Source organism: Megachile rotundata, chromosome 5, assembly GCF_050947335.1.
Source record: "Megachile rotundata isolate GNS110a chromosome 5, iyMegRotu1, whole genome shotgun sequence".
NCBI lineage: Eukaryota > Metazoa > Arthropoda > Insecta > Hymenoptera > Megachilidae > Megachile > Megachile rotundata.
In genome coordinates this window covers 2463581-2481899 of record NC_134987.1, presented here as the reverse complement: position 1 = coordinate 2481899, position 18319 = coordinate 2463581, and the positions used below count along the sequence as shown (strand labels likewise).

The 18319-nt window shown below is 58.1% G+C and overlaps 2 protein-coding genes across 2 annotated transcripts; both read right to left on the bottom strand.

The window, feature by feature from the left end:
• Positions 1-5598: 5598 nt before the first annotated feature.
• On the bottom strand, positions 5599-6288 carry LOC143264500 (uncharacterized). Its single transcript, XM_076531974.1, has one exon. The coding sequence runs from the start codon at positions 6286-6288 to the stop codon at positions 5599-5601; it is 690 nt and encodes a 229-aa protein (XP_076388089.1).
• A 10499-nt stretch (positions 6289-16787) lies between these two features.
• Positions 16788-17726, bottom strand: LOC105663405 (uncharacterized). The gene has a single exon (XM_012292096.2). The coding sequence runs from the start codon at positions 17724-17726 to the stop codon at positions 16788-16790; it is 939 nt and encodes a 312-aa protein (XP_012147486.1).
• Positions 17727-18319: the final 593 nt, after the last annotated feature.

The window sequence follows — 18319 nt, the reverse complement described above, 5'->3', positions numbered from 1 at the left end:
CCTGGGGTACGCCGCGGTCCACCGATCTCCGGTGCATCTCCCCGTCCCGACCCGGGTATTCGATCCACCTGTCCAGCAGGTAGTCACCGATTACTGCCCTCAGATAGGAAGGCACCTCATGGTAGATGAGGGCCTCCCTAATCCTCCCCCAGGGTAGGGTATTGAAAGCATTCTTGATGTCTAAAGAGACGCCAAGTGCTACCCCACCCTGGGAGGTGGCCGACTCCGCAAGGGACCGCACGCGATGTATCGCGTCGATGGTACTGCGACCCTCGCGGAAGCCATACTGGCAGTCGGCCAAATCGGGACCACCGCAGGACAAGTGCCTGGAGAGGCGGGCAACGAGAATTCGCTCGAATAACTTGCCCACCTCATCCAGGAGCACTATAGGCCGGAACGAGGAGGGAGAATTGGCGGGTTTCCCATCTTTCCTGATCAAGACCATCCTTCCCACCTTCCATTGGGACGGAAACCGCCCCGACCGCAGGCAACTGTCAAACAGCCGCCGCAGTCGGGGCCCGAGGACGCTCAAGGCCTTTGCCCAGACGCGGCCGGGTATGCCATCGGGGCCCGGAGCTGTGTTCCGAGCCGCCATGCGTGCAATACCAGCCGTAAGTTCCTCCTCCGTGACCCCCATGTCGTCGGACCAGATAATCGGGTCCGACGAGGCAGGAGGCGGTGGCTCGTCTTCCCTAGGAAACAGGGTGTCCACCACCTCCGCCAAGAACTGGGGGTCTAAACTCTCTGTGAGTGGGGGCGCCCATGGTCGAAGCTTACCCATGACCATTTTGTATGGGCGCCCCCACGCATCCTTCTTCAAGGAGAGGAGGAACTCATCATACGCCTGGGATTTGGCCTCCCTGATGGCTGCTTGAAGGGACACCGCAAGCGTGCGGTACGTCCCATACAGGATCTCTTCCCTCGCCGCATCGCGTTGCCGCCTCCGGCGGGAGCGCTGGAACTGGCGACGGGCGTGATGGCACTCTCTGCGCATTTGCGCAATTTCGCCCGTCCACCAGTACGCAGCCCGCCGGCGGAAGCCGCCAGCCCGGGGCATGGAACCGTCACAGATCGCTGTTAACGTACCCCGGAACCAGTCGGCCTCCTCATCCACATCGGCAACCGGCCCAGCCGGAAATTCCGGCCAGGCCGCGGCGAGGGACGCAACCATCAGGGCGTCCTCGTCTAGACGCTTAAGCGCCCATCTCCGCGGTGGTGCGGCCCTTAGGCGGCGACAGGTGGCGGAGACATCCATTCGGATATAGAGGTGGTCACTTAAAGTCTCCACCTCCTCCGCCACCCTCCAACCGGACACGCGCTGCGCCGCAGAGGGCGTCGCCCATGATAGGTCGACGATGGACTCCCCCTGCGGACGCACGCACGTGCTCACGGTACCCCGGTTCAACAGCCGGAGACCGTTCGCCGCCGCCCAATCGAGCACCGCCTCACCCCTCGCGTCAGTGCTGGGAGACCCCCAGACTTGGGCCTTAGAGTTAAAGTCTCCCAGCACCAGGAGCGGACGGGGCAGGCAACGCGCAATGCACGCTGACATCCCGTCCAAAAACTCCTCAAATCTCGCGAGGGTCCAGCTGGGCGGTGCATAAATGCCCACCACCGCGGTTCCGTCCCAATTCACAGCCACGAATCCTCGGCCGCGAGTGATCAATTCGCAGACCGAGGATCCGGGCAAGGTGGTCCACGCAATTGCCACGGAGCCCACATCGTCCCCAAACCAGTGCGGATGTTCGGGGACTTTATAGGGCTCCGCGGCCACGGCCAACCCTACCTGCCACTCGGCTAGGGTATGGACAAAAAGATCCTGAGCCCTAGCCGAGTGGTTCAGGTTGGCCTGGAGTATACAGCCCTTAGGAGCCATTACTTCTCCACCTCCATTGCCCCCTCCAAGGCGTCGCTACCCTGCCCACTTACGGGCGGATCTGCATTAGCCGAGGGGGCAGAAGCCTTTTCTGGCACAGCTCTAACAGCAGCCTGCTCCTTACGGAGCTGCCTAACCCTCCGACGGGAAGATTGGGCGCACGATTTTGCGCCCAACCTATGACCCGCCGGCTTCCCCAAATCGGAGCACAACGGACACCGGGGGGCAGCAGAGCACTGCCCCGCACGGTGACCGGTCTCACCGCACTTGTAACAGCGGTCCGACCGGTCATCGTGTCCAGTGCACCGCTGCCTGACGTGACCCGCCTCTAGGCAGCGGTAGCACTGAAGTGGCCGCGTAGGCAGGGCTTCCACCCTTACCGACAGCCAACCGACGCGGATCCTCCTTGCGGCTACTATTTTGTTTAGAGCCGCAAGGGGGCAACGGACCCATATGGTCCCAACACCGGAAGGAGACATCCGGACTTCACCTGCCCGAATGTCTCCCTCGCTGCAACCTGCAGCTGCAGCAACTGCTTCAGCAACCTCTTTGGAAGTGACGGAAGGGTCCAGGCCAACAATACGGCATTCGCCGCACTTTATCGGTCTGGCCACCCTAACCCCCGTCCCCTCGAAGACGGTCCTAAGACGCTCGGCCAAGTTGTCAGCCTTCGCCGAGCCGCCCTCTCCAGGAACCTCCAACAACATGCCGCCCGTCACCGCTTGCCGGTAACGGACGACATCAATTCCAATTTCCGAGAGTTTGACACGTTCCCTGGCCTCCTTCATGATATCCACATACGACTTGGTCCCGCCCGGCGGCACCGTAATTGACACTGCGGCGGTCCTCGGCGGGCGAGGAGGCCGTTTGAAGGCCTGCTGCTTCCGGGCGACTGGCGGAGGCTTCCCAGGCACCGGCCTGCTCTGCAACACCGGAGCGGGCGCAGCAGCAAACTTCGCTGCCCCTTTCGCCCTGCGCCCAACCACCATCGACCACGTCTCGGTCGTCGAAACAGGTGGCAGCAGAGGAGGCGGACAGGGGGCAGCAGGCGGGTTCGGCCCAGCAACTGCAGGTGGGGCGGTTCTGGGAGCGGAATCCTTAGTCGCACCTGCAGCCGTTCTCCTTTTCATTTTCGCTGTCTTCGACTTTTTAGGAGGTGCAGCTGGAGCAGGTGGAGGTGGAGGAGACATAATTCCCTGTAGCCCAACTCCCAATGGAGGCCTCAGCGCTGTGGGTGGCAGCAACTTTTCTTGAAGCGCTACCATCTTCCTCTCGACGAGGCGCTCCATAATATCTATGAATCTCTCCATGTCCCACTCCATCAATGGTAAAGGGGCGGGTGAAGGGGGAATCATCGAGGGCAGCGCGATGATCTCCGCCGGAGCCTCCGAAGAGGGCACCACTTCCGGCACGCGAGGAGTCGAAAGTTCAACGTTCATTGACTCCTGCACAGGAGGAGTCCGTTCACGTACCAGCACATCCATTGATGGAGGCACCTCAGCAACGCCGCCAGCACGCAACTTGAGGGCATCCACCTCCCGACGAAGGGCCTTCAAGTCCCTCCGCGTCTCCTCCAATTGTAGGTCCCTTTCGCGGACCTTCTGATGCAGAAGGATGTTCTCCCTTTCCAATTGCGATGCATCTCCCGCTGTCCGGGCCCGTCTATAGCCATGCATTGTTGCCGCCTGAAGGAATCGGGTGTTCTCCCTAATTAGGCGCACATACGTGCCCTTCAAATTCTTTGAACTTGCGGCTATTTTTTCAAGCGCGCGCGCACAGTCAATCGCGTCTGCCACAATTTCGGAATCCATGCGTCCGTCCAGCACCCGGAGGATATCATCCACCTCCGATAGTGGCAGCGCACCTCGACAAGGGGGACGCGGGTCCACCTCAGGATCACAAATGACCATCTCCTCCCTGGACTCAGCCTCCCTTCGATGCGCCTCGAGGAGCTTCCTCTTCGCGTCTGCCGAGTTCTGAAATTGTCCTGGTGTAAGGGGCTTGGTGCGCTTCCGTGACGTCATGCGGCCCGTTGACGCTACCGAGCAGACAGAGTAGTCAGAATCTTCTCCACTGTCAGCTTGGCCCATTCTAGCGGCTGGCGACGCATCAAGACGCTGCTGACGAGGTCGAGACCGGCTTCTATCAACTCTCGACAGCCGCACGCTTGGATGCCCAAACTCCCGCCCCCGCAATGCGGCAGACAATGAGTGAGGGAGACTGGTGCCTTCTCCCCCAATCGAAGGTCCACTTGATGAAGAGGGACCAGGATCATTTCCCGCACTCGGGGCACGTACCCCGACATCACCCAGCGATGGGGCGAGGGAGGTAGCCGCCCCGCGGCTGGCGCGAAGCCTCGCCATCCTCCTTGTCAACACAGTGGTTTCGGAGGCCGTTGAATCAATAGAACCTCTCCTACTTCCAGCCTGCGTCGTTCCTGGGGATCCGGGAGCCGCGCCGGTAATCTGCGCGCTCTCCACACTACCCCGCACCTCCTCCTTCTCTTCTCGTTGTGACTGCCCGTGAAGGCAAGTCACAGGATGCTCCTCCGTACTCATCATTGTTTGTGTTAAATTTTTATTATAATTCTCCATACCATTCCCACGAGTGGGGTCGGAAAGAATGTCCACCCGGGCAGAGCCGCCATACCCGGGGAAGCCTACTTACTCGGGGGGATCGGCAGGTACCCCCGAGGGACCGTTAGAGACTGCCCAGTTTAACGTCCCGGCAGCCATGCAACTCTCGGCACGGTTGTCCTGCACACCTTAGTTTGGGACGACCCCCCGAACCCCAATCGCCCCCTTTTCGATCCTCCGTGCGAACCTGTCCGGCATGGTAGTACCTGCCAGGGTCCGGAGACCCCGCCGGCGTAGCCTCGCACATCATAGGAACTACTTCAGGAGCGACCCCCTTTTATGAGGACTCATACCTCAGGCAGGGGATACCGTGGCCGTATTCCGCCCCGCGACCACACAGCGGATTTTTTATAGAGGTTTACTCCTCGCGGGGCCAGCCGGTTAAGGCAAGCCCCCCCCGTTCCTGCGAAACGTGACCACAGGCTTACGGTGTGAGCATAGGCCCCCCACTGGGGACCCGCCGTTCTCCCGTTAGCATAGAGGCCCTCGGCCTTGGGTAGCCAGTCACCGAAGCGATCGACTACCGAAGGCGCAGTTCCTCTATCCCAGCGAACACCACGTGGAGGTGGGAGATCCGACTTGTGCCACCCCGGCACCAGTTCGTCCGCCTCGTCCGCCAACCTACCTTTTTTTTTTTTTTTACGTGGGGGAAATCTTCCAAAGATACCCCGCACCCTTGGGGGAGGGCACGGGGTTATGTGGGATTCTTACCCACTAAAACCCCCACGGTGGTCCTCCAATGACGCACAGGGGGCCCCAGGAACTCTAAAGAACACAACTGGGGCCCCCGCGCCTTGCTCTTTCGAGCCCTTCCCGGGAGAAGATCATAAGACCTCCCCCCCTTCAAAACAGGCTAATCTAATCTAATCTTTACGGCAGTGCCCGGACCACCGAGGCAACCGCCGTCCCCCCCGGGGCAGCGTGCAGGGCGTCCTGGGCCCCCACCCAGGACACCTCTGCCCCCGCGGCGGCTCTGCATGGGGTGACATAAGGCCTCCCCGGAGCCGCCGCCCCCCATCTGGTCAGAGACCTGAAAAAGGCCAACGGCCCTCGGCATTACACCGACGGACCGTCGGCCTACAATCTTCAAATGGAGGAGTCTAGCCGGGGCCCACGACGGCCCCGACTGCTCCTCCGAACAACTGCAGTTGATCTGCCGATAGCAGCCGCGTCTCGGCGGCTGCGACCTCTTCCCCTCCTCTGCGGGTCCGCTTCTTCGCGAACCCGCTCCGCGGCCTCCTTCTGCAGCATCACTTGCTCGCAGAAGGAGGCCACGGCCTTCCAGGATCTCTCGCTTGCCAGCGATGCCCCAACTAACGCTGGCAGCGAGAGGTCATAACCAACATCCTGGATAAGGACGCGGCGCAGCGCTGAAAAGGCGGGGCACACCTCCAGCGTATGCTGCGCCGTGTCCGAGGCCTCGCCACAATGGTGGCAGGCCGCCGTCGCCTCCTTCCCTATACGACACAGGTACTCACCGAAGCAGCCGTGCCCGGTGAGCACCTGCGTCATACGGTAGGTGATCCTACCATGCCGCCGCTCCCGCCACTGATCAAAAAATGGCAGGAGGGCCCCAACGACTGGCTTGCTGGAATAGGCACGCAGATCCTTTATCCAACGCAATAAAGCCAGTCGTCGAGCCTGACGCCTGATCTCATCGATCGCCGCCGGCTCCGGCGGGACACCGTCGAGACGCCGCAGGGCACGGATGCGCGTGTAAACGAGCGCGTCCGCCCCCGCAAGGTACTCGAACGGTATTAGGCCCGCCAGAGCCATCGCCGCCCCGTAGGCCGCCAACCTACCTAACCTTTTTTTTTTTTTTTTTTTTTTAACGTGGGGGAAATCTTCCAAAGATACCCCGCACCCTTGGGGGAGGGCGCGGGGTTATGCGGGATTTTTACCCGCTAAAACCCCCACGGTGGTCCTTCACTGACGCGTTGAGGGGGCCCCGGGAACTCTGTAAGAACGCGACCAGGGCCCCCAGCGCCTTACTAAGGTCTTCACGGGGGAGGTCGGAAGGACCTCCCCCTACTCGCTGGAGTAATAAAATCGAATCTTTACGGCGATGCCCGGACCACCGAGGCACCGCCGTCCCCCCCGGGGCAGCGTGCAAGGCGTTCTGGGCCCCCACCCAGAACGCCACTGCCCCTGCGGCGGCTTCGAGGATGCGGAAGGCATCCTCCCGAGAGCCGCCGCCCCCCGACAAGACCGACGTCTTGGGAAGGCCGGCAGACCCCGCTCTAACACGGGGCACCGCCGGCCTGCCGACCTCATCCGGGGGAATCCAGGCGGGGTCTGCGTCGACCCCGCCCGTTCCCCCGGCCCCTCTGACACAGGGGCACCGCCGACCCACGGCGACGCCCCCGCTCCCTAGCCCGCGAGCCCGTCGCTTCTCGGGCCCGCTCTGCGGCCTCCTTCTGCAACATAACATTCTCGCAGAAGGAGGCCACAGCCCTCCAGTTCCTCTCGCTCGCCAGCAGTGCCCCAACTACTGCCGGCAGCGAGAGGTCGTACCCTATCTGTGGATACAGGACACGGCGCAGCGCTGAAAAGGCGGGGCAAACCTCCAGCGTGTGCTGCGCCGTGTCCTCAGCCTCTCCACAATGGTGGCAGACCGCCGTCGCCTCCTTTCCTATTCGACACAGGTACTCCCCGAAGCATCCATGCCCGGAGAGCACCTGCGTCATGCGGTAGGTGAGGTACCCGTACCGCCGCTCCCGCCACTCCTCAAATTGTGGTAGGAGGGCCCCGACAACTGGCTTGCCAGCGCACGAACGGAGCTCCGTGCGCCAGCGGAACACAGCCAGTCGTCGGGCCTGGCGCCTTATGCCCTCGACCGTCTTGGGCTCCGGCGGGACACCGTCGAGTCGCCGCAGGGCACGGACGCGCGTATAAACAAGCGCGTCCGCCCCCGCCAAAAACTCGAACGGGATAAGTCCCGCCAGAGACATCGCCACCGCGTAGGAGATGGTGCGGTATCCCCTAACGACCCTGATGGCCAGCCGACGCTGTAGCCGGTGCAGCAGCTGAAGGCTGCGCCGGTCGGCCATCAGAGCGGGTGCCCACACTGGTGCTCCGTAGAGCACCATGGACCGCACCACCCCCACGTAGAGGCGGCGAACCCTCTCCTCAGGTCCCCCGAGATTGGGCATGATGCGACCCAACGCGGCCGCTGCCCGTTCCACTCGGGGGACCAGACGGTCGAAATGTATCACGAAACGCCAGTGGCTGTCGAGGACGAGCCCGAGGTATCTCATCTCGGACCCGACCTCGACCCAGGCCTCACCTACACGGACCCACGAGGGGGGCGGACTCCGCGACCGAGGCAAGTTGTGAAAGAACATTGCCTCGGTCTTGCGGGGGTCTATCCGCAGCCCCAGCTCGTGGATCCGTCCGACGACGGCGGCGACTGCCACCTCGACAAGACGGATGGTCCTCTCAAACGTCTCCCCGACGGCAAGAATGAAAGTGTCATCTGCATAACAGATGACATACGTGCCGTCGGGGAGGGCGACCCGCAGGACTGGGTCGTACCCCATATTCCACAAGTCGGGACCTAAAGCGGATCCCTGGGGTACGCCGCACGTCACCTCCCTTCGAACATGGCCGTCCCGGCCCATGTACTCGATATACCTGTCGCTCAGGTAGGACCCGATCACCGCCCTAAGATAGGGAGGCACCTGGTGATAAACCAGGGCCTCCCTGATGGCGGCCCAGGGCAGGGTGTTGAACGCGTTGACAATATCGAGCGATACCGCAACGCACACCCCACCCCGGGATAGGGCCGCCTCCGTGAGGGACTTGACGCGTGAGATCGCGTCGATCGTCGAACGTCCCTCACGGAAGCCGAACTGGCAATCCGCCAGATCGGGTCCTACCGAGGACAGGTGCCTGTGGAGGCGGGCAGCTATAATACGCTCCAAAAGCTTGCCCGCCTCATCCAGCAGGCATATGGGCCGGTACGCGGAGGGAGAATCCGCGGGTCTGCCTTCCTTCTTTATCAGGACCATCCGTCCCGTCTTCCACTCGTCTGGAAAAACTCCAGCACGCAGGCAGTCTGTGAAGACTGCCTTCATATCATCCCAAAGGACGCCCGAGGCCAGAACCCAGGCTTTGCCGGGGACACCGTCCGGGCCGGGGGCAGTATCACGTTCCCCCAGCCGTTTCAGCGCCACAGCGAGATCCTCATCCTTGACCCCCAGATCGTCGGACCAGTCTATAACGTCCGACGTCTCCGCCGCGTGACCCTCCATGATCCCCGAAAGGGGGAAGAGGGTATCAACGACGCGGCGGAGGAACTGGGGGTCAAGAGTCTCCGTCACGGGGGGCGCCCAAGGTCGTAATCGACCCATCACCATCTTATACGGGCGCCCCCACGGATCTTCCTCCAGACTCCGGAGGAGCTCCTGCCATGCCTGGGCCTTGGCCTTCTTGATGGCGAGCTGCAGGGCCTTTACCGCCTCCCGGTATAGCCCATACAGCTCTGCTACCCGCGTCGGGCATTCACGTCGCCGTCGACGGGCGCGAGTGTACCGGCGGCGCGCCCGAACACAATCACTGCGAAGATCAGCGATCTCGGGCGACCACCAGTACACTGCCTTTCTCCACGAGGGGCCCGCCCTTGGCATCGCCGCATCGCATATGAGTGTCAATGCACGGCGAAGCCAACGGGCCCCCTCGCGCCCGTCAACTGGCCTGGCAGAGTGCCAGGCCACGACGTGGGCAGCTGCCATCAGGGCGTCCTTGTTCAATTTTTTGAGAGACCACCGCGGTGGCGGCGTAATCCCCTCCTGCGGGCGGCCTCGGGGCGTCGCGTCCGGAGGAGTGGCGGAGAGGACCATCGTAATATACCGATGGTCGGATAAGGTCTCCACCTCCGCCACCACCCTCCACCCCGAAATACGGCGCGCTGCAGCAGGTGTCGCAAAGGAGAGGTCGACAATCGACCCTCCATGCTGCCGCACGCACGTATGGACGGAGCCCGTATTTAACAAACGGAGCTCCAGTCCCGCCGCCCAATCGAGCAATGTTTCGCCCCTCGGATCCGTCCTGGGGGAACCCCAGGCCGTAGCCTTGGAGTTGAAATCCCCCAGGACGATGACTGGACAAGGCAGGCAGCGGAGAACGCAACGCCTGACCTCGTCCAGGAGAACCTCAAAGGATGCGAGGGGCCAGCTCGGAGGGGCGTAAACACCCACCACCACGGTGCCTCCCCAATCCGCCGCCACAAAGCCCCGCCCGCTCTCAATGAGGGAGCAAGGCGGAGACGCCGGGCGGCCCGTCCAAACTATAGCGACGGAGCCCAAAGAGTCACCAATCCAACTTGGATGGACCGGGACCCTATAGGGCTCCGCCACCACTCCCAAACCTACTTCCCGCTCAACCAGGGCTTGACCAAACAGGTCCTGCGTCCTGGCCGAGCGGTTCAGGTTAGATTGGAGTATCGGGCCCGAAGGCCTCATAGCTCAATCTCCATTTGGGCCACGGGCCCGACTTTCTCGGCGCTGGTACTTTGTACCTGCGCCACTTCAGGCATTGGCGAAGGGCCGGCCATCGCCGCGGCCGAAGCCGCAACTCCTTCAGCAGCTACTTGAGCCGCTGGTGTCCCATTAACCGGCGTTGCGACATGCGCCGGACATGTGGTTAATGCCGCAGGGGCGGCTGCTGCCGCCTTAGCGGCAGTGCCTTTTTGGGCCCGTTTTTTGCCGCGGCCCTGGCGGGAACCCTCTTTGCGGGCGGGGCATGACCGGGTCCCCAGTCGATGGTCTGCAGGCTTACCCCGGTCGGCGCACACGGTGCACTTCGGTGTAGCCGTGCACTCCGCCGACCGGTGTCCATCCGCACCGCAGACATAACATCGGCCCGTCCTATCAACAGTGCTGGTGCACTGCTGCCTCACGTGCCCGAATTCGAGGCAGCGATAACACTGCATCGGACGGGCCGTCAACGCGTCGACGGGGACCCTAGTCCAGCCGACGACTAAACTTCCCGCCAGAGCCAGCTTTCGGGCCGCGGCCACCGGGCAGCGCACCCACAAAGTGCCAAGGCCACTAGCATTTGGCCGAATCATCCCGGCACGGACGTCTGCGGGCTGGCACCCGCCCGAAGTCGCGATGGCGGACACCACATCCTCTGGAGTGATTGAGGGAAGTAATCCCCTCAATCGGAGGTCCGCCGTCTTACACGGGCGAGTCACCCGCACGCCCGTGCCTTCCAACGCTTCGGCCACCTTTTTGGCCAGTTGGTCAGCCTTGGCCGTTCGCTCGGGGCCCTGCACCTCGAGCATAAATGCCCCGGTGGCCGCCACCCTCGGACGCAGCGGAGGGATGCCCAGGGCCGCCAAGTCCACCTTAGACCCGGCCCTAGACATCGCTTCCGCGTATGTCATCTGACATCCTTCCGGCACCGTCACGATCACAGCCGCCGTTCGTGGCGGACGCGGCGGAACGGTTTTTGCCGGCTTCGCTGCCGCCTTCCGCGACGCAGATGCACCTCGTATCGCAGACGTCGATGGCGCTGCAGCGGGTTTCGCGGCTGCGCGCCGCGCCTTCCTGCCGACCACTGTCACCCACGTTTCTGTAGGCGCTCCCAAAGCCACAGTAGCAGCGGCCGGGGCTGCAGCAGGCTGCTGGGCACAACCCGCCATCTGCCTGGTTTGAACACCAGGCGGGGTGGAGGTAGAGGGGCCAGAAGAGGCCAGCTTTTTTCCCTTCTTATTGCCCTTCGGCTTGACTGCCTTTTGGGCAGCAGCCGGGGCTTCCTTCCTTGGGGGGGCAGGCACGGCACGCACCGGCATCCCCGGGAGGACCTCCGCTCTGAACTCGGCAAATCGCTGGTCAATCAACCGCGATATACAGAGCAGGAGGTCGTCCCGTGCCGGCGGGGCCTCCAGTGCTCCCCCACCAGGCGTGTGCACCAAATCCGATCTCGCCGGCGGCCTCCCTGGCGATGGCAGCAACGGCAACGGCGCCGGCGGCGATGGCGACGGCGGAGACGGCGACGGCGGAGACGGCAACGGCGGCGCTGGCGATGGCGGGGCCGTGATGGGAGCCGGTTCAGCCACTGGCGCGGCAGACCTCACAGGCGCCCGCCGAAGTGCCTCTACCTCTTTCCGTAAGAGGCGGAGGTCCTCCTCCAAATCAGAGACCTTTCTTTGGAGTGCCCGGTTTTCGGCCTCCAGAGCCGCCGTCGACGAGGTCGCGGAGCGAGTCGCCAGCTCTGCCTCCGCGATCCTCGTCTCGTGCGCCGCCATCCTCAGCGCACGAGCCATCTTCCCATGCAGGTTTCTGGAATTGGCGGCCACCTTATCCACAACCTGCATGTGCTCGAGCACGCGGGACGCCAATGCCGCCGTCGACATCGCTCGAAACTCCCTGGCCAGGGTAGTTTCGTCCGGCAAGGGGATTGCCGACCTTGATGGGGGACGTGCCGGAACATCAGGGTCAAGAATCGCCCTGACAGATTCCACCTCCGCCACATTTTCCTCAACCTCAAGGAGGCGCCGCTTAGCCGCAGCCAACTCCACATATTCACCAGCAGTGGGTTGGCGGCCTCGCTTGGCTCTCCTCGGGGAGGTTTGAGAGGCGATGGACATATCGGACCCATCGTGCTCTAGGTCCTCTGCCAGCGCCAGAGAATCAGCCGACGACGCTCGCGACGATGCTCGCGACGATGCAAGCGAGCGACTACGGCTGACGCTGGCAGTCCTCCTCCTCTCCTCCGGCCTTATTGGTGGTGCAGAGGGCGGCCTGAAGGCCGGGCCTTCCCCATCTGCAACTGCCGGCGACGACCCGCGATCTTCTGCGGGCCGGTTAGCTCCTCCAGCCTCGGGCGACCTGGAGCGCATGCGCTCCAACCGGTCCACGGGCAGTTTCTCCACCACCACTAAACACGTCCGCTCTTGCGTACAAGAAGCGGCCCCCCCATTCCCCAGTTTATTTTTGGTTAACATTTCAAATTCCATCTTGATCCCACGAACGTGGTCGGTCAGAATGTCCACCCCGGCAGAGCCGCCTTACCGGGGTAAGCCTAAATACTCGGGGGGATCGGCAGGTGCCCCCGAGGGAACCGTTAGAGACCGCCCTGTTTAACGCCTGGGCGGCCACGCAATCCTCGGCACGGTTACCTTACACCTTGATTTCAGGCGTCCTCGCTCGCTCCCGCCGCCCCCGTTTTCATCCCTCGGCGTGAGCCTTACCGGCATGGGAGGTCCTGCCAGAGTCCGAAGACCCCGCCGGCATCGCCTCACGCTTCACAGAGACTACTTGAAGACGCCGGGAGCACCCCCTTTTATGTGGACTCATACCACAAGGCAGGGGATACCGTGGCCGTATTCCGCCCCGCGAACCACACAGCGGATTTTTTATAGAGGTTTACTCCTCGCGGGCCAGCCGGTTAAGGCAAGCCCCCCGTTCCTGCGAAACATGACCACAGGCTTACGGTGTGAGCATGAGCCCCCCCCTACTGAGGGACCCGCCGTTCTCCCGTTAGCATAGAGGCCCTTGGCCTTGGGTAGCCAACCACCGAAGCGATCGACTACCGAAGGCGCAGTTCCTCTATCCCAGCGAACACCACGTGGAGGTGGGAGATCCGACTTGTGCCACCCCGGCACCAGTTCGTTCGCCAACCTACCTAACCTAACCTAACCTAACCTAACCTACCTAACCTAACCTAACCTAATCTAATTGAAAGTTTATATTGTACGTCTTCGACGCTTTGGCTCGATTGGCAGGTTCGGCTGCGGTGGGACGCAGACCAAGCATTCACACTCACCAGGCAAGAAATATAAATACAGTTCAAAATCTAAACGTATTGGCGGGGGAGGGTCTACACCCCTCCCCCTGCACCCCTGCCCCAAACGATATAACCTAACCAAATCTGATTATCAAAAAAAAGGGATGGAAATAATAAACTCGCTGAGATATGGGGAAAAATCACTTTTTGGACCGTTTCAGTTTTTGGCTTCTAGGGAGCAGAGGGGTGGGTTGATCACCGTTGAAATCGCCAAGTCAAGGGCTTTCTTTTGATATATAAATCAGTTGAATCGGAGGGTACCCCATTTTCTAGAACCCAACCGCTATTTCTTTAGGGTCGTTTGTGATAGTATTATTTGGTGCGTATATAGAGGGAAAATGGGTGCGACATTTTTGGCCATTTATTCTCTTTAACTTAGTCCACATTTCATTATTTGATGTTTTACTGTTTAGTGAAGATATGTAATTCATCCACGCCTGTTTTTTGGTTTGTTTCAAAGTTTTCCTAGCTACTGCTCTTCTAAGATTGAATTCTAATAGGTTTGCGTCTGTCTTATGCTTCTTGTACACGTTGAAGGCATGTTTTTTATTTTTAATGGCGTCATCACATTCTTGATTCCACCATGGAAGACTTCTGTTGCATTTATAATTTGAGGTTTTCGCTCTTTTCGCAGCTCTTTTCAGAGGTACCGAATCATTTAAACAAGGAACATTTCCGTTCAAATTATTAAAAGTCAAATAAATAAATGTACACCTTCGGCTAAAAGTTTCATTGGCCACAGAAATGTATGTTCCGTATTACGACGACTGATACCGCTGGCTACCGATGGAACAATAAACATCTGATATTATCCAATTGTTAAAGACGTGACAAATTATCGTATAAAAATGGCTCACCCTCTTCGAAAACAAATCTCAATTCATTTCTCCGTAAAAGGTAAGAGAAAATTGTATATGTAATAATTATTGCTAAATTGCAATAAACAAAAAATTCCAAAAACACGTATCCCTTATTTTGATGCATATTTTTCGTATATAAATCTGCAAAAAAGTCGAACTGCATTTAGGGTGAAAAATTGAAAAAAAGTCCAATTTTTTAATATATTATTTAAATAAATAATTTCTTCCGAAATTTTTGTCACTAACTAAATTCCTGACTAAAAACTACACAATTTTTAAAAAAATTCACCTTCCTACACCCTCTACTTTCCGAGATATTAAAGAAAATGTGTTTTCAACTCCGAACTTTGAGGGCTATTTTCACCCCCTCAACATGCATGTCCGCAGATATAAAAAAATACGTGTCAAATGATTTTTAAAAAGCTACCACATATGTCAATTTCATTAAAATCCGCGTGTGATACCTTGGTGATGTCCCTTGTCAGCGGAATTATCGTCGGGACTGTTTCCTACGGGCAGCTTACACAGATGAGTAATCAGTCGCGGCTGTTCGTATTCGCACAGATCGCACTAGACCTTCGGAATCGGAAAAACATTGTATCACGCGATCGAGATGCCATTTCGCAGGAGGGATTGACGGTTCTTTAATAAGCACGAAATCGTTCGGTTGGAGATTCGGACAGCGCTCGCGCCATTTAGATCGTTGTTGCAAGATATGCAGGTAGTCCTGCGACCATAATTTTCAAAACTGCTCATACTTTTAACGCATGAGTTTCCAACGAGTTAGTCGGTTTTCTGGTACGTCCCATACTGATGGCATGGGAACGGTTTTTAACGCGGTACCAATTAGAAAATATCCTGGCGTGAGCGCATCGAACGAATCAACATCGTCCTTCAGAGGAGCCAGAGGTCGAGAGTTGAGGAAGGCTTCTATGTTGTTGAAGAGGGTTCGGAATTCTTCCACCGTAGGGGTGGACGCGCCTAGTACTCGTTTCAGGTGATGTTTAACACTCTTGACCCCCGCCTCTCATAGTCCTCCCAAATGGGGAACTGCCAGGAGGAGAATCCTCCAATTTATAGAGTCCTTGAAGAGATGACCCCGGAACTCGTCGCTGGCAATGACGCCTGCAAATGCGTCACGAAGTTTGCGCTCCGCTCCGTGAAACGTGGTGCCGTTGTCTGAATATAAGAATTCCGGAAGTCCACGGTGAGAGCAAAATCGTTCAAGCGCTGCTATAAACATGTTCGCGGAGTAATCGAGATCAAAGTGAATCGCACGCGTTGCTAGACACACGAACACCGCGTTATAGGCCTTGATGGTCGTTCGTCCACGACCGAACGTCGGTCTTACTCAGATGAGGCCTGCGTAATCTACTCCACAGTGCGAGAAGGGGCGCGAAATTCGAATTCGGGGCTTGGGAAGACCGACTCGAAGACTGCTCGTACATATCGAACGCACCGGTGAATGTGAGTCCGTACTATATTTCTGGCCTCTAATACCCAATATCGTTCTCGAAGCACGCGGAGCATCAATTACGCTCCGCCATGGAGGGTGTTACGGTGCACTTGGGAAATGATGACCTCTGAGATTCGACATTTGGGAAGCACGACTGGGTGTCGCGCGGGAAAAGGAAGGTCGGATAATCGGAGACGGCCACCTACTCGTATGAGACCAGACGAATCTAGGAAGGGGTCGAGAGCGCGGAGTGGAGATCCTGCGGGAGCGGCCTTGGCTTATTTGAGCGACCTGTACTTCTCAGAAAATGCTTCGCTCTGAACTTGTCGTATTAGGAAGCGATGCACACTTGACACTTCATCGAGCGATAAACACGAGTCAGTGCTTGCCACGTCTCGATGTCGACACCGCGTGATGAACCGACGTACGTACGCTGTGACGCGCAGAAGGCACGGCCACGAGGAAATACGATTGGGCAAGTCCCATTGCACTCGACTATGATGGGTAGTCACTGATTTTGTTTCAAAATCTATTGGCTCTCGATAGTGCGCAAGGTGGTCCTGCTTCGGCCATGATGAAGGGTCCAAGACTAGCCAGGATCCACCACAATGTGAAGGTCGAAAACTTGACGGGAAGGAGGTCGCGAGAGGCGCAGTCCGCGGGGTTGTCCTCGGAAGGAAGATGCTTCCAACACTCGATTGGCAGCTCAGTTTGAATCGCGGCGATTCGATTTGCAACAAAAACCTTAAAAGAGGAAAGAGGTTTCTGCAACCAACACAAAACTATGGTCGAGTCGCTCCAACAATGAATGGAGGTGACTTCAAACGGAAACGATTGCAGGGTGCTCTTGATACAGCGCATCAACAGCGTTCGAGACACAATTCGAGACGAGGGATGGAAAGAGCTTTTACTGGCGCGACCTTCGTTTTTGCAAGCAATAACTGTACGCGTCGCCCAGTCAGAGTGTCAACTACCAGATACACCACTGCCGCGTAGGCGTGTTCCGATACATCGCAAAAGCCGTGAAGATGAATCTTTCGTGTGGTATTTTCGTATCCTGACCATCGGGGTATCGAGAGGTCATTCAGGTTTGGTAATTGTTCATAGAAGATGAGCCAACGTGACACAAGCTCTTCGGAAAGACTCTCGTCCCAACCTAGTTTGAGCTACCATAAGTCTTGTAGAAGAATCTTGGGAATTAAGATGACCGGTGCTAGCCAACCAAGCGGGTCGAAGAGGTGAGCTACGAGGGATAAAATTCGCCGTTTGGTAGGGGTTTCCCATGGCGGAAGAGAAACATGAATGTTAAATTCATCTCCTACGGGATTCCAGCACAGCCCTAGCACCTTCAATTTCGATTGAAGGTCAAATGGACGTTTGAGCGCGAATCCGTGGTTGGCAGGATCGACTCCGGTGAGGATTTCAAGTTCATTGCTGGCCCATTTTCGGAGAAGAAATCCGCCCCGCGCTAGACAGTCCGCGGTTTGTGTCTTTTTTGCTAGAGTGTTCTGAATCGTATCTGCGCCCGACATTATGTCGTCTACGTAACGGTCATTGCGTAATATAGGAACCGCGAGGGGGAAATTGGGACCCTCATCCTCCGCTAGCTGGTAGATGACCCTTTGCGCTTGATATGGGGCTGAAGTTGTCCCATAAGTGACCGTGCGAAGTTCATAGGTTTGCACGGGCTCAGATGAAGCAACCCGCCACAGTATCAGCTGGTATGATTGATCTTCGGGGTGTACTAGTATTTGCCGGTACATTTGTGCAATGTCGGCGCTAAAAACATATTTCCATTGGTGCCAGCGAAGAATAAGGGACACAAGTTCCGATTGTAATTTGGGACCAGGGAAAAGATAATCATTTAATGATTTCCCATTTTGCGTAGGCGCCGAGGCGTTGAACACAACGCGGAGTTTGGTGGTGAGACTGTCGACTCGAGTCACGCCATGATGCGGAAGGTATACAGTCTGTCGGAGGAGGAGGGACGGATCAACGACACACATATGACCTGACTGGAGATAATCCTCCATGAAGGCAGTATATTGGGCTCGTAGATCGTCCGATTCAGAAAGTCTTTTCTGAAGTCGATGAAGAGATGACATAGCAATTGAGCGAGATTCGTCAATATCAATTGGGGGGCCTACTCGAAAGGGAAGACGCACCACATACCGTCCAGTGGGCGTTCGGGAATAAGTCGCTGCAAAGTGGGCCTCACATTGTTCCTCGTCCAGCGACAGAGTGGAACCGGAAACGGGAAGGTCCTCCACCTCCCAGAAACGCTTCAAGCTCGTTCAGCTCGGAGAGACTCGAGTGGTGAACGTGAATCGGTGGTCGCGGATTTTTCGAGTGAATCGATCCGGAAAGGATCCATCCGAAAATGGAGCGTTGGGCTAACATTGTCCCGGTAGGATTTTTACGGATTCCGTCTAGCATAATTGAGGCATACAGATCTGCTCCAATCAGCAAGTCGATCGGTGCGGGTGAGAATAGATCTGGATCCGCAAGGGAAAGATTCGCGCAAAAGGAAAGTGTTTCAAGGAGGGGGATTCGGTCGGGAATATACGAGGTAATTCGCGGTAGCACGAGAGCGCGAGCGAACATGGACGAAGATTTATCGGATGGTCGTAATCGGAATTTTACGATAGAATTGATTTCGTCTGCGGGTTTGCCGCCAATGCCAGCGATACGAGCCTAA